This window comes from Ahaetulla prasina, chromosome 1, assembly GCF_028640845.1.
Source record: "Ahaetulla prasina isolate Xishuangbanna chromosome 1, ASM2864084v1, whole genome shotgun sequence".
NCBI lineage: Eukaryota > Metazoa > Chordata > Lepidosauria > Squamata > Colubridae > Ahaetulla > Ahaetulla prasina.
In genome coordinates this window covers 257,038,629-257,054,515 of record NC_080539.1, presented here as the reverse complement: position 1 = coordinate 257,054,515, position 15,887 = coordinate 257,038,629, and the positions used below count along the sequence as shown (strand labels likewise).

The window sequence follows — 15,887 nt, the reverse complement described above, 5'->3', positions numbered from 1 at the left end:
AAGAGCAATTGAGAAAAAGAGAGGAAAAGGTCAAACAAATGTCTAGCAGAAGTGATTACGGTAAAATAGGTTCTGAATCCTAGGTGGATGGACTGAGAGAGCATATAGCCCCATTATCTACACCACCCCTGGTTAGCAGAAATTAAGTACGAATTCGTCATCAAGGTTCTTGAATACAAATGCTTCTGAACCTGAACTCAATCTTATCTCTAATACAGCAGGTCATCTAGTAACAATTCCCTTCCACCAAAACGGCCAATAGCTGTTCCTGCCCAGAGTAGCAGGAAACCTTCCAGTTTTAGCACTCCAAACAATTCACTACAGCCCTTCCCCAATGAAAAAGACTGGGGTGTTTTTAGTAGGTATTCTCTCACACCCATACTATTCCTAGCAGGAGCATTTTGATGTATCATTCTTAGGCATTTCATGTCATGGTTTTTGTTTATCTGCTAAAGAGATCCACCCTACTTCACTCAGCAGGTCATCCTTGTCTGAAAGAAGCCAGACCGAATCTGTTGCTCAAGAAGACGATTGCCATCTTCACCACAAATACAGAGAAGGACCCACTGACAACATTTCTGTAAATCTATGGGTCAAACTGTAGTTTTATCAGGTAGCCCCGAGATTACCCAGAAAGCAATTTCAAGCAAAACTAACTCAAGCATGACAAAGAATATGAATTAATGCTTTTGTAAATAAAATAATCTTCCAAAGATTCCACAGGATCAAACAACTTATTTAGCTGCCCCATTATTTCTTAAGTCAGTGAAATTAAGCAAAGCTTCTAGTCCTGGTGGTTTTTCTACAGACAGGCGTAAGGATTTAATTGACTTTCTCATTTATATGGAGCTGAAAGTTTACATGATACCTTTTTTAACAATGCTTTCATACCGGTAAGTCTGAAAGTGGATAAATTTGTAGAGTATACAAATTACAAGATTCTCAACTTATGACTGTTCATTTAACAACAGTTCAAAGTTCTAATGGTCTTGAAAAAACTAACTTATGACCTGTACTTGGACTTATGTCCCTTGCACCACCCCCTCGATCATGCAAGTGCAAGACTGGCATTGGCAACTGGCTTGCATTTGCAACTGGTTGCAGCATCCTGAAGTCATGTGATTATGATCTACAAACTTTTTGTTGCCCATTGGGGAAGTTGGATGCACTTAATGACTGTGTGATTCACTTAACAATTGCGATGAATTGCTTAACAACCACTGTAAAACTTGTAAAATTGGGTGCAACTCAGCTTGCAATTGCAATGACTTGCAGTAGAAATTCTGGTCCCAACTGTAGTAAGTTAAGGATTACCTAAACATAAGTGGTAAAATATTTACCATCATTTTTTCATAAGCACTTCAAATTTAACTAACTTCTGTAATTCATCCTGAGAAATTGGATTTTATAAAATGAACAATTTTGGATTATTAGTGGATATTAAGGGTTAAATTAGTGGATCATTAAGGGTTAAATTGTACCCTATGACCATTGTTTGTGTTGTAAATGTTGTACCTTGATGAAGGTATTTTTTTCTTTTATGTACACTGAGAGCATATGCACCAAGACAAATTCCTTATGTGTCCAATCACACATGGCCAATAAATTCAATTCAATTCAATTCAATTCAATTCAATTCTATTCTATTCTGTTCTATTCTATTCTATTCTATTTGGTACACAAACATATAAATTGGATCTGGCTATATTTACTTTGTTGGAAATGAAAAAAGCCTTTGATATTATGCAGTTAAAATTTCTAAAGCATGTTTTTCTCAGATATCTTTTCCTTCCAATTTAGTTGATTGCATTAAAATGTAGCCCAACCTATTGTTATTATTGCTATAATCAGTTCTTCGCTATTAGGATATCCAGGTAGTTCATTTTCTCCTCTTTTACTGAATTTGATTTTGGAATCTTTCATCCTATATATTAGGCAACCTAAGTATACTTTGAATATCATGACAGCCACAGTAAAATTTAAATTGTTGTCATATGTCAATGCTATTCTATCTCTTCCTGATAATTACTAAAACTCTTGATCCAAATTAAGCATATTATACAGCACTATGGTAAATTATCAAGTTATTCTTATAATGAAAAAATGTATAATATATTTCCTATTATATCTAGATCTCTATGGATGTTTGTAAAATTCATTTTGTTTAACTCATTTCACTACTTTGGAATAGTTATTTGTAGAAAGGTTTCCTCAGAGTTTTAAAGAGTGTTTCATTAGCATTCTATGAGCTTAATTAATATTTAATTAATATAAAAAAGGATTATGGGGGGTGTTTTACAGGCTACACCAGTGGATATGTAGTATGGATTGGATCAATTCCTCTGTTCAAGGAGGATTCCTAAGTTTTGGATTTGTTCTATGGTAGCAACATTTTGTTTTAATATTCATAAGGTTGCTAATAGGGTGAGGAAAAAGAAGTCAAGAGATAAAAGTGTGAATGTAATATTATATTTTGAAATTTATAATTTAAGGAAGTATGAAGAATTTTGATTTACTATGAGTGGAATATAGCTAAACAGGTGAAAAAACATTAAATTTGATTTAAAAATTTGAATGGAAGACATGCATTCACTTTCTACCTATAAAATGGCCTTTTACTGGTATTTTGTAAAGCCCAATCAACCATGTGGTATAGATTTAAACTATTTTTGTTTCATGTATATTTATATTTATTTCAGCATTATTTTTCTTTCTGGTTCATTTCACCTGAATCTTTTTCCATTCTTCTTTTAATTTTGTCTATTGTTATTCTTTTTTCTGTTTATTTGTATATTAAATACCACAATACAACTTTTAAAAAGTAGAACAGTCCACACATAAACCCCCAAATAGAAAAATCTATTAGACTCAAGAAAGAAGCCAAATGTTTTCGTTTCTGTTAAATTGTTGTTTCTGTCAAGGTAATTTTACTAATATATTTGTATTATCCCAGTCTGCAAAGAACATTACAGACAAATAAACAGAGTAGGAAATGATTTAGATTCTTTTAGATTTACTTCAAGTGCAAAATATTTTCAATAAATGTCATTTTTAAAGCAAAATTGAAAATGAATTCCTCAAAATTAACAGCTGGTTCTTGGAGTTTCAAAACAAACCTATTTGTTCCATAAGGAAGTCTTGCAAGTTTCTAACAGGTCAGCGAGGTCAGTCCCAGCTTAAAAGTCTGATTCTATACATACCTTCCAGCAGCTGATAACAACTGCTATCAATACTGAACGGCAAAGTCAAGTAAACAGAAATAAGCCAGTTGAAAGTGAAAAGGTACAGAAGAAAATACAGTAAAACCCAAGTAGAAAATGAGTTAATGGAGAGTCAGTTCAGGACAACTCTGAATTTCCCACTTGGGTGGGATAATCAGGGTAATTGTCTGAACAGCAGGTCAGTAGTTATACTTAAAACCATAGACTTTTACACTTAGTACACTTGTTACAACAGTGCTAATATCTAATCATTAGTTGAAAATTCTGGCTAGACTACTATGTGACTTTTGTATTTGTTTTCTTCTATACCAGGATTTGTTTTCTTAAAATATTGTAGGTCATCTTTCAGAATGTAAAGCTGTCTCATAAAACTATAGAATACAGTTTTGATTCCTTCTACTGCTCATTGTATTCTATCTATGTGGAAAAAGTTCATAGATTTTTCACAATTACATTCAGACTATTAAAATACCCAGAACAATCAAGTCTTTAGCTGCAGTTCATTTAAACATTTAAAGTTAGTGGACCTATCAATTTACATAGTAGTTCACAGTCTTTACTTTTCGTGATGACAAGAGAAATAGTGCAAAACACTAGTTTTCATAAAGTAGGTAGGATTTTGAAATTAACTTCAAGATGAAAATGAAAGTAGAGAAGAATATGTTACATCAGAACGGTTTACAGCACTGAACGTATATAAGTTTAGTCTAATAAAAGAATTAGAAAGCCTGGCAAAGACAGTGAAACAATTAACCTGCAAACTGAAGTATATTTTAATTTGAGATAGAAAACAAGAATGTGAGGTTTTAGGCACAGACTTAAAAATAAGTACCGTATATACTCGAGTATAAGCCGAGTTTTTCAGCACGTTTTTTGTGCTGAAAAACGTCCCCTCGGCTTATACTCGGGTCTATACGGCTTATACTCGAGTTTTTTTTTTTTAAGCCTCGCTTATACTCGGATCGGCTTATACTCGAGTATATACGGCTTATACTCGAGTTTTTTCTTTTTCACATTTGCGGACGGAAGCCCTGCCGGTGCAGTGAGAGGGCGGGCGGGGAGCCGCCAGCCTTCTCAGCTGAGGAGGAGGCTTTCCCCAACCGGTAGGTGCCTCATTTCCCACCCTCGGCTTATACTCGAGTCCCCAGTTTACCCCAGTTTTTGGGGTAAAATTGGGGACCTCGGCTTATACTCGGATCGGCTTATATTCGAGTATATACGGTAGCTGTCCTATCCTCTGATAGCACAGAGGAAATTTGTTCTGTCCTCAGAACACCAACCAAAGGCAATCTTCTAAGTACTGATTTATCAGTATGTTACTTACCCCCAATAAAGTACTACCTACTTTGTCGTTGTTGTATTTCTACAGGCGGAGTATGCTTTCAAACAGAAGTTTGATCTACAGCTACCTATCAGTTTTTATTTTTTAAAGATTCTTAAGGCCCATAGAGGTGAACTCACCATTCTTCTAAGGCACCAAAATGAAACAGGGTACCAGATTTCAAGGGGAAAAAAACAAAACTGCTCTTGAGATTTGTGAATGGCAGCAGGAACTGCTATTGAGTATGGAGTCATGTAAGGTCTAAAGCTATTCATGGGGGAGAAAAGATGACACAGAAAGCTATGTTTTGTTTTGTAATTAATGCTTGCTTCTCACTAAAAAATAAATAACATTTTAAAGAGTAATTAGTCAAGACTGGCAAGTGGGTGTCTTATGGGTATTCCAGATCCAGGCTGTTCCCTTGGTTTCATTTCTCTCTGTATGACTTTTTATTTATTTATTTATTTATTTGTTCACACTTTTATACCACCCTATCTCCCTAGGGACTCAGGGCGGTTTTATAGACCAGATGCATAATCCAGGATTTCCAGATTTGAAAAGTTACTTGGGGTAGCCCTAATTTTATCTAAATATGCATATTTTGAAAATCAAGACAAAACACCCTGGCCTGCCTGTCAATATTTATGTGAATGAAAAGAACACTTTTTTTTTGGTGGTGGTTATCTCTGAGCAATTACAAATTAGAAATGGTCAAAATCTCATGAGATTTCAGCATATTTTTTTTAAAAAAAATGGGATGCATGAGTGCCATCTAGTGGTGTTACATTTGTCATAATGCCTACACTGTCATAATGCAGGGGCAATCCCAGGTGTGAACTATGAAGTAAAGGCACACACTGGAATAAGGGACATTCCTTATAGCTGATAAATACATTTCTTCTTATTTGATGGAAAAAATTGTAAATACAAAACCATGATCTAATCTTGTCAATCTAAGATAAAAAAGATCTAATTGTGCATTTTGGTATAAGACGTCTTCAGGACCCACACCCAAATATAGTGTTTTCTCAAGTTAGCTAGTCCAAATCTACTTTCTCAAGCCCACCTTCCAGTTTTTAACTCTTGTGTAGGATTCAATTCAAGCCTAACTAATCTGCTCAAATCTCATCAATTGCATACTTTAAATTTTGTGACTCATCCTTCTTTAGCAGATTATAATATCCATAAATGTTTGTGGAATCATTCTGTCAACAGCTAGGAAGCATTGCTAAGCTAGTATGTAGTTGACTTTATAAACATAATGGTTCCTGTAAGAAATCTGAATGATTGGTCATTTTTGTTTCACAATTATTTTTTTCTGGGAAATTTCTTTATAATATTATAATTTTATTCCCTGCCTATCTTAAACAGCCTTTTGGTTTTCTATTTTGGCATTATTTTCATACACCCCTACAAAATTGCAATGAAGATTCAGTGTTTCATTTACTAGTCCTTCTCTAATTGTCCCAACTCTCTTTAAGCTCTCTTTTGCAGAAGTCAGCAAATATATAATTCCTTTAAATCTTTTCATAATCTCTTTTCGACTAAAACAAAATATCCCATCTCTGTTAAAAAAAATGAAATTTGATCTGGATTCCACATATTAGTCAAATGGATTTATAATGGAAAACCTACAGATGATCTAGTTCAGTTCCCTAAAACTGATTCACACTTTTTTTTCAGTCTCCCTGTCTAATCCCCCATGTTATGTTTGAAGACTAAGATGACATTGGTTGGTAAGAGACATTACAGATTTGTTCACATTGTTTTAAGTCTTCAACCATTTTATTTATCAGTTTAAGGCTCTGGAAATTTATATTTGCATAACTATAATCCCTTACTTACCCAGATGTGTAGGAGGCTTCTGATTTGATTGGAGGGGGTATGTTGGACAGGCAGTGGCCACTGAGAAACCCTTTGGGTACTACCATGCCATTGTTGTTATTGCAGTTGAGATGAGCACTGTAACTGGACCCACATGGATTTGGCAAGGGGGGTCCGTGCCGTATTGGAACTTGACTGCTTGAAGGGCCAGGATGGAGACCATGACGGACTGGGATTTGGGTGCTTGGGGGACCATGATGGAAGTTACCACTAGGTACAGGAGTAATTACATGACCAATACTGGAGACAGATGCATTGACAGTGGCAGAGCTGGCAGGCTGAGTATGAGGATAACCGGCTGATGCTGGAATGTCAGAGATGGAATCTAAATCAGAACTGAAAGAGAAAAGTTGAACCATTTGTGAAATAGGTGCATCTGGCCACTCTGACGTAATATAAAGTCTGTGTCTATTTCTAGTCATATATACATTGTTGGATTCAGCCATAACGTCAACCCAGGATTTTTAACCATGTTTTTTTCTTTTTTGAACAAGTATATTGGCTTGATCTGCACATCTAACTAACTCTTAGTGGATAGGTTAAAACATAAAGGAAAGCCAAAAGCAAAACCTGCAGTACTCCCCAATTAGGAAAATATGTAAAAGTACTGAAAAGAATGGAAGCAAAAGATGAAGAAAATATTAGCTCACATCACCATAATCTCATATGCAACCCTCATTATCACTCTTACATCAAACAACATCATGGAGTATTAAGAATAAAAGTGAAAGTGAAAAAGGACACTTACATATCTTGTGAGTCTTCTTTACCGATGTATTCTTCCAGAATGCTGGTGTCAATGTTTGATGCTTCAAGAGCTCCATTAATATCATGACCTGAAAGAAAGACCAGATATCACATAAAATAGAAAACCAGACAAGATAAGTCATTTTCTATAAGGACAAACAGAGCTCTGATAATTCCCCATACCAAAACTTCTGATTTAAATAACAAAATTTACTTTAAAATGTTAATTGAAATGGAAAAGGAAATCCAACCCAGATGATAAAAACTGAGTATTTATTACTCTAGAATAATCAGCTGGAAAAAAGGAAACCATTTTATTCACAAAGTTTCATGCACCTAAAACAAAACATGCATCCATATTTGAACCAGTATGTATATAACATATATAGTGGTAAGGATGTGGGGGGGGGGGAGAGAAATGGAGCTAGAATTGACACTCTGAATCATGTGGACACAAAATTTGTTGCAAAATGTCGATGAAGATTTTCAGTCATCCAGGCAGAGATGTCTGAATGTTGAATCTTTGTAACTGGACTAATTTTTAATTTCAGAGACATTTCACTGCCCATCCAGGCAGCTTCCTCAGTCAGCGCAAGGCGGTTAGGCAGAAGGTCGCTGGAATGTACCAACTCCTGCCACACCAACCTCAGGTGATTCTTCCCTAAAATGATTCAATGATTCAAACTTCCGATATCTTTGCCTGGATGGTTGAGAATCTTTATTGTCAAATCATGTGGTTTGTTTCTACAAAAAGCTACAAACTTGTAGAAGATGATTTATTCGCCATATTGAAACAATGTTCTGTCAACTGGCTATCTTAACAGCAAAACTGCACTTTCTTAAGAGAAATAATTAATTCCAGTCTATTACTCTGAGCTAACCAAAATCAATGACTGCCCTGCTGCTTCTTACATTCCTGTCATAGTTATAAATAAAGTTGTCTACCTTCTCATATATTAAAGGCTGATTTGATTGGCTGGCTGGTTGGCTTGCAGGCTTCATATGACCTTCATCCCTTCAATACCAACCAATATCCCCTATCAAGATTTGGTAACCCAATAACAGGAACACCATTTTCTGTATTGCCCCTATGGCATGAGAACTGGGGAGAAAGGAGGGAGGATAAAATAAGAAGTAAAATCATATTTTAAGCTCCAGTGGCTTTAAGCCAGTGCTTCTTAAAGTGTGGTCTGCCCCAAGAGATGTACAACAGGGATCTATAGCATCGAAATTATTTGCCAGATATTGAAAATATTTGCAAAACATTGAAGCACTATTACTGTTTTCATGATTGCTTTTTACTTGATAAAAGTTTTACTTTGTTAAAAAAAAAGTTTCATGAACATTTTTTATATATGTTAATATATTATGGATGTGATATTGCTATTTTTGAATGATTCAATAAATATTCAACAATAGGATCCATTTTAATTTTTAATGCAGTAAATGTCAATAAATACAACTCATACAAACAAGCTCTTTTGGAGTCCTCCATAATTTTTAAAAGTGAAAAGGGGTTCTAAGAAGAAAAAGTTTAAGAAATGTGCTTTAAGCCTTCTCTTCTACTTAGAACAGTCATTCTTGAAGTAGCATCAGTACAGGTAGTCCTCGACTTAACCACAATTGAGTCCAAGATTCCTGTTGTTAAGTGAAACAGTTGTTAAGTGAGTTTTGCCCAGTGGTGGGATTCAAATTTTTTAACAATCGGTTCTGTGGGCGTGGCTTATTTTGGGGTGTGGCTTGGTGGTCATGTGACTGGGTGGGCGTGGCTAGTGGCTCATGTGACTGGGTGGGCGAGCTACCTGCTCATGTGACCGGGTGGCCATGGCTATGGGCATAGAAACTACTCAGAGGGCTAAAAAACGTCATTTCTGACCGGTCCTCGCACTTATGACCATCCTCACATTTATGCCCATTGCAGCATTTTTAACAACCATGTCACTCATTTCACAACTGCTTCTCTTCACCACGGTTACAAGATAGGGCGCAAAATGTAAAATGTGAGGACAGTTGTAGGTGTGAGGACCGGTCAAAAGTGTGAGGACAGGTCAAAAATAACTTTTTCAGCTCTCTGAGTAGTCCCTATGCACAAAACGCTGCAACAGGCATAAATGATGACTGGTCATAAGTGTGAGGACTGGTCATAAGTGTGAGAACCTGTCAGAAATCACTTTTTTCAGCCGTCTGGGTAGTCCCTATGTGCATAGGGATTACCCAGAGGACTGAAAAAAGTGATTTCTGACAGGTTCTCGCACTTTTGACCAGTCCTCACACTTATGACCGGTCATCATTTATCCCTGTTGCAGCATTTTTAATAACCATGTCACTCATGTCATAACTGCGGTGCTTCATGTGACCGGGTGGGCATGTCCAGGTAGTCATGTGACATAGCTTCTTTGCCCTAATGACTGTTTGCTGCAATGTTCTTAAGTGTGAAAAAAACGGTCATAAGTCACTTTTTCAGTGCCATGCTTGTTAAACCAATTACCAGAACAAATCCATTCTCCCTCCCTCTTTCTCTCCATCTCTTTCTCCCCCTTTCTCTCTTTCTCTCCTTAATCTCTTTCTCCCTCCCTCTCTTTCTCTCCTTCATCTTTCTCCCCCCTCTTTCTCTCAATCTTTCTCTCCTTAATCTCTTTCTCCCTCCCTCTCTTTCTCTCCATCTTTCTCCCCCCTTTTCTCTTCTTCATCTTTCTCCCCTTCTATCCTTCATCTCTTTCTCTCCATCTTTCTCTCCTTAATCTCTCCTTCTCCCTCCTCTTTCTCCCCTTCTCTTCTTCATCTTTCTCCCCTTTCTTTCAATCTTTCTCTCCTTAATCTCTCTTTCTCCTCCTCTCTTTCTCTCCATCTTTCTCCCCTTTCTCTCCTTCATTTTCTCCCCTTTCTCCCCTCTTTCTCCTTCATCTTTCTTCCCCTTTCCTTAATCTCTCCTTCTCCTCCTCTCTTTCTCTCCATCTTTCTCCCCTTCTCTCCTTCATCTTTCTCCCCTCTTTCTCTCCATCTTTCTCTCCTTAATCTCTTTCTCCCTCCCTCTCTTTCTCTCCATCTTTCTCCCCCTCTTTCTCTTCTTCATCTTTCTCCCCCTTCTATCCTTCCTCTCTCTTTCTCTCCTTCATCATTTTCTGCCCCCCTCTTTCTCTCCATCACTCTTTCTCCAGATGGGTAGGGTAGGCTGGCGCTGCGTGGGTGGGAGGCGGCCGCAGGACAGTCTTGCTGGGTGGGCAGAAGGCCGAGGCAATTGACACACGCTTTGCTGCCCACCTGATCCAAGCTCCTCACTGGCCGCGCTTTAATCGCTGGCTAGAGAGATGCTTGGATGCAGGCAGGTTTCTGTCGGCGGCCGCGTGGCGCTTGGATCGGGTGGGCAGCGAGGTGCATGGATCGGGTGGGCAGCTGGCTGCTGCCCACCTGATCCACGCACCTCGCTGCCCACCGATCCAAGCGCCACGCCGCCGACAGAAGGCTGCCTGCATCCAAGCCTCTTGCTAGTCAGCTGATCCAAGCTCGTCGCTGGCCACATGGCCAGCGAGGTGCTTTAATCGCTGGCTAGAGAGACACTTGGATGCAGGCAGACTTCGGTCGCCGGCCGCATGGTGCTTGGCTCGGGTGGGCAGCGAGGTGAATGGATCGGGTGGGCAGCAGGTTAAGGTAGATAGGGCAGATGAAGAAAGGGTTATATTACAATATAAATTAATGGAATATGGTATAAGGGTGAGAGGATTAAAATAATGTAAGGAAGAAAATTTGAAAGAGATTTTTATTCAGGCCTTTGCTCAGATAGATGGAGTGGAACCAGAAGATTTTGAAGTTAATATTGAAAAAATTTATCGTGTTAATTCTTGGTTGGCAAGGCAGAAGTGTTTACCGAGAGATGTGGTTATTTATTTTACAAATAAGAAGATTAGGTATGGAATTTTGCAAGCATTTTATAAAAATAAATTTCAAATACTAGGACAAGATATAATAATGATGAAGGAAATTCCTCCTAAAATGTTGAGAAAGAGAAAAGAATTTGCCTTTTTAGTGGATGAGCTTAAGAAACATCAGATATATTTTAGATGGGAGATTCCAGCTGGCTTAACAGTGAATTATAAAGGAAGAAAGTATTTTCTTAATACAGTTTTTAAAGCACGAGATTTCTACACTAATGTATTAAAGATTGGGAACCCTTTATCGATAGATGTTAAGTTGAATGGTGAATAGATGGTGGAAAATGTGTAAGATAGAAGATAATGGGAGTGAGAATGTTTAATTTTATTATATATGATTATGGTTAATTTTTGTAAATGATTTATTTTGGATATAAATGTGTAATTTTAGGGGTACTATTTGATATATTTGAGGTATAAAGGAATAGGAAGATGGAATATTGTTTAATTTTGGAGGATAGATAGTAAAATTTAATTTAGATTAAATATTATATTTGAGAGATGGATGTAATGTTGTTATATGGTTAACTAGAATTTAATTGTTATAACTGATATATTTTGGATAAGTTATAGGTGTAATTTTAATAATGTTATTTGATATAAGTAAGGTAAAGTGAAGATTTTAATTATTACAATTGATATATTGTGGAGATAATATAGGATGAACAATAATATTTGTAATTTGATTTGATGTATATAAATGATACCAAAGATATGAAAAAATGGATTATTGTTTTTCTTTGGAGGTTGGACCGTAAAATTTAAGAAATTAAGTTGGAAATATGAATTATTCTTGAGAGACTGCTTAAGGAAGAAAGACATTTCAGAAGAATCCTTGGTGAATATTGGAAGATGGAACGTTGTTTTGGTACTGACTGATGAAGGTTGGATATTAAAAACTATGTACTTTAATGAAGAACAAATACGAACTTAATTGGAAATTTCTGAGATCGGGGAGTCGAGGTTTTAAGGAGTGACTATGGATTATGATTTGTGTTATATTTTAATTTTTGACTGTTAGTTTTATACCCTGTATTCGGTTCTGGGAAGTCCCAGGGGGTGGGGGGAGGGAGGGGAAGGGAGGGGGGGGGGATGAGGTAGAAAATGGATTGATGGTTAATGTACAGAGATGATTGAAGATGTATAATCAATGTAAGATCGGAGCTGCCTGGCTACCATTTCAGAATGATGGGGAGGAAGGAAGTAGAGAAGAGAAGGAGGTAGGAAAGAGAAGAGGAGGAAGAGGAAAGGAAGGAAGAGGGATAGAAGAGGGAGAAGAAAGGAGTAGGGAGGAAGGAGGAGAGGATGTAGATAAGAGAAGGGGAGGATGGTTGTGGAAAGTAGAAGAAGGTAGAGAAGGAACATTGGTTTACCTGAAGGTTCCTTGTACGTACGCTGCGTGAGAGTCCAAAGCAATGGGTTTTTAACTTCATCTGATTGGTCCGAGACTGAGTTGAATTTGTTTAAACACACCTCCTCTTCCTGTTTAGCTCCAGTTTATTAACGAAGAAGCGGTATTGGAGAAGACGAACTCAATTTGAAAACTGGAAAAAAACGGAACAATAACCTCCAGATTCCTGTATATAGAAAAGAACAATAAGTAAAAATAGGGAGGGGTTGGACTCTCACGCAGCGTACATAGAAGGAACCTTCAGATAAGCTAATGTTCCTTCTCCTGTACGCTACTAAGAGAGTCCAAAGCAATGGGATATACCCAAGCTAAATATCCCTAGGGCGGGAAAAGAAAGATTAGGAAGACTCAGCAACAGGAAGAACTCGCTGCAGGACCCTCCGTCCGAATGAGGCCTCGGCTGAGGCAAATTGGTCCATCTTGTAGTTTTTAATAAATGGCGAAGGAGAGGCCCACGTGGCTGCTCTGCAAATGTCCAAGATAGAGGCCTGGGTGGCCCAGGCAGCTGTGGTGGCCACGCTGCGGGTGGAGTGTGCAGTGATGCGGCCTGGAAGATGGTGTTTCTGCTGGTCGTATGCCATGGAAATACAGGCCTTTATCCACCTGCCTATGGTGGATGGGGAGACTTTGGTGCCCAGAGCCCTTGGTTGAAAGGAAACAAATAGGGATTCTGTCTTCCTGAAAGGAGCTGTTCTGTTGAGGTAAATACGCAGGGCCCTTCTTACGTCCAGCGTGTGCCACTGACGCTCCGATGGATGCTTGGGATGAGGACAAAAATCCAGTAAGATGACTTCTTGAGACCTATGAAAGCTTGTGTTTATTTTAGGAAGAAAGGTAGGGTCTAAACGGAGAATGACTCTGTTAGAGTGAAAAATGCATAAGTCCTTCCTGACCGAAAGGGCAGCGATCTCGGAGATCCTGCGGGCTGAGGTTATGGCTATGAGAAAAGCGACTTTAAAGGTTAAGAGCTTAAGACTGGAGGAGCTCAAGGGTTCAAAAGGGGAAGACGTAAGCTTCTGAAGGACAAGGGATAGGTCCCAGGTAGGGTATCTGTGTACAGGAGGCGGTTGCAGATTGTAAGCTCCCCTCAGAAAACGTCGGATACGGGGGTGTTGAGAAAGCGTGGAGGTCCCGTCACAGAATAAAACAGTGGCAAGAGCTGCAACCTGCCAGCGGATGGTGTTGGTGGCTAAACCCTTGTCCAATCCGTCCTGGAGGAATTGCAGGATATGTCTAATGGAGACAGAAGTAGGTTCTATTCGATGTCTAAGACACCAGCGATGGAATGATGACCATGTGGCCTCGTAAATACGCGTAGTGGATGGGTGTCTAGAAGCCAGAAGGGTGGAGATGACCTCCATGGAATGCTTTTCTTTCCTTAGTATCTCCCTGTCAAGTGCCAGACGGCTAGTTGGTAACATTGAGGTTCTGGGTGGAGAATGGCTCCTTGGTGTAGAGAAATCTGATCCGGTGGAATTCGCCAAGGTGGATTGACGGACAGGCTCACCAGATCCGCAAACCAACTCCGTCGAGGCCAGTAAGGAGCTATGAGGAGAACTTCTGCCTTCTGTTCCAAGATCCTTCGTATGACCCGTGGCAGAAGGGGAGTCGGGGGGGAAGGCATAAAGAAGGCCCCGGGGCCACTGACATCGTAGGGCATCTGTTCCTTCTGCTCCTGGGGTTTGGAACCTGGAGAAGAACCTTGGAAGTTGTTTGTTGGTCGGGCTGGCAAAGAGGTCTACTATGGGTTGCCCGAATTTGATCGTGATTGTGAGAAACAGATCCGGATGCAGTTGCCACTCTGATTGATCGATGATCGTCCTGCTCAGCCAATCCGCTTGTGTGTTGGCGACTCCAGATATGTGGGCTGCCTGTAGTGAGAGAAGATGTTTTTCTGCCCACAGGCCTATGGCTGCAGCCTCTTTCATCAATATGCGGGATCGGGTGCCTCCTTGACGGTTCACATGGGCCTTCGTGGTAGTGTTGTCCGTCAGCAGTAGCACATGATGATTTGATAGCTGCCCTTGGAAGTACCTGAGAGCTAGATGAGCAGCTCTCATTTCCAGCCAGTTGATGTTGTTCTTGAGGTCGTTGGGGGACCAACGACCCTGGGTCACCTGGTCTAATAGGTGGGCACCCCAGCCGTAGAGGCTTGCATCCGTGGTGAGGACAAGACGGCAATGTTCCTGGAATGAGCAGCCCTTTGTCAGGGCTGGAGACAGCCACCACTGTAGAGACTTTCTGACCTTTGGAGGCAGAGGAATTCTGATTTCGGTGTTGCTGTTGCCTGTTCTTTGGTGTGGGAGAAGTAACCATTGTAGGGGTCGTGAGTGAAGACGTGCCCAGGGCACGATCGACAGACAAGAGACCATCTTTCCCAATAACTGTGAGAGCAGTGAAAGTGGAACACTCTTGAGTGCCTTTACCTTTTTTGTCGTGTCTTTTATGTTGAGGAGACGGTCTCGGGAAAGAAACACCTGGCAGGATCTGGTGTTGATTCTCGCTCCCAGATGGACAATTTCGGTCGTAGGCACTAGATGGCTCTTTGCTTTGTTGACCGAAAAGCCGTGATCCTGTAGGGATTGAATTGTTACCTGTAAGTCCCGTAACGCCTGCTGGGCGGAAGACGACAGAATCAATATATCATCCAGGTAACATTGTATTCTTACTGGAATTGTGCGAAGGTGGGCCGCCACAGCATCCAGATTCTTGGTGAAAGTACGAGGAGCGGAAGATAGACCAAAGGGCAGGGCCCTGTATTGAAAGTGGGCTCCAGTATAACTGAACCTGAGAAAGAGACTGTGGGCTGGTCTGATGGGTACATGTAGATAGGCCTCCTTGAGGTCGATGGATGTTAGATAGTCCCCTCTTCTGATGCTTCCCAAGATTGAATTGAGGGAGTGCATCTTGAATCTGCGATATTTGATATGAAGGTTCAGTTGCTTCAGGTCTAAGATGGCTCTGGTGCCGCCTGATTTCTTGTCCACTAGGAAAAGAATTGAATAGAAGCCGGTCCCCTGGTGAGGCGTGGGAACCGGTTCTATGGCACTGATGGACAGCAGATGTTGAATCTCGTCTTCCATTTGAGCCCTCTTGGTGGGTTCTTTGGGAATCTGGCATTGGATGAATCTCCTCGGAGGATTTGAATTGAATTCGAGTGAGAGATCAAGGGTGATGGTTTGCAATACCCAGGCATCGGTTGTCGTGTGGGACCAGGTAGGGACGAACTTGGTGAGACGACCGCCGATGGGATCCTGGTCGGGATAGTCATTTGTTCCTGCGATAAGGTCGAAAGCCGGATCCACGGGAGGGACGTCTGGTCTGGGATTGCCTGGTCCTGTCACGAAAGGACTGTCTGTCCTGAAACCTGTCAG

The 15,887-nt window shown here is 39.8% G+C and overlaps 1 protein-coding gene across 1 annotated transcript in view; it reads right to left on the bottom strand.

Moving 5' to 3' along the window:
* The window catches only part of MYRF (myelin regulatory factor), a 141,645-nt gene that overhangs the window by 76,173 nt on the left and 49,585 nt on the right, over positions 1 to 15,887 (bottom strand). The window contains exons 2-3 of the mRNA XM_058155595.1: positions 7,175 to 7,262; positions 6,388 to 6,762 (exon numbers count right to left, since the gene is read on the bottom strand). Of these exons, the coding sequence (XP_058011578.1) occupies positions 6,388 to 6,762; positions 7,175 to 7,262 (463 nt within the window). The remainder of the gene's footprint in view (positions 1 to 6,387; positions 6,763 to 7,174; positions 7,263 to 15,887) is intronic.